The 534-nt window shown below is 62.5% G+C and overlaps 1 protein-coding gene across 1 annotated transcript in view; it reads left to right on the top strand.

Annotated features, from left to right (window-relative positions):
- Nucleotides 1-534, top strand: part of LOC103770360 (G protein-activated inward rectifier potassium channel 4-like) — a gene marked incomplete at both ends in the record, with an annotated part of 1,292 nt that overhangs the window by 421 nt on the left and 337 nt on the right. The window contains 2 exon segments of the mRNA XM_008937617.1: nt 3-246; nt 248-359. Of these exon segments, the coding sequence (XP_008935865.1) occupies nt 3-246; nt 248-359 (356 nt within the window).

The following is a 534-nucleotide window of genomic DNA, read 5'->3' on the forward strand; positions in this document are numbered from 1 at the left end:
GGGTCCATGATCGACGCGATGATGGTGGGCTGCATGTTCGTCAAGATCTCCCGGCCCAAGAAGCGCGCCCAGACCCTCATCTTCAGCAAGCACTGCGTCATCTCCCGCCGGGATGAGAAGCTCTGCCTGATGTTTCGTGTGGGGGACCTGCGGGAGAGCCACATGGTGGACGCCAAGATCCGGGCCAAGCTGATCAAGTCCCGGCAGACACCCGAGGGGGAGTTCATTCCCCTGGAGCAGTCAGATCATCTGCCACGTCATCGACTGCCACAGCCCTTTCTGGGACTTGTCAGCCGAGTCGCTGCACCGGGAGCAGTTTGAAATCATCATCATTCTCGAGGGCATCGTGGAAGCCACAGGCAAGTGGGCTCAGGGCGGGGGCCGGGGGGTCGATATGGGGTCAGGCACTCCCCTGGGATGCCAGAGATGCTGGGCAAACCCAGGCTCAGCGCTGGCATCCCAGCAAGAGGTGCCCGGGGCTGAAACTGGCTCCCTCCTGGCAATGGGTGACCCTGGGGCTGGGAGGCACTTGCT

The sequence above is a fragment of the Merops nubicus genome, unplaced genomic scaffold, assembly GCF_000691845.1.
Source record: "Merops nubicus isolate BGI_N331 unplaced genomic scaffold, ASM69184v1 scaffold31823, whole genome shotgun sequence".
In the NCBI taxonomy this organism is placed as follows: domain Eukaryota; kingdom Metazoa; phylum Chordata; class Aves; order Coraciiformes; family Meropidae; genus Merops; species Merops nubicus.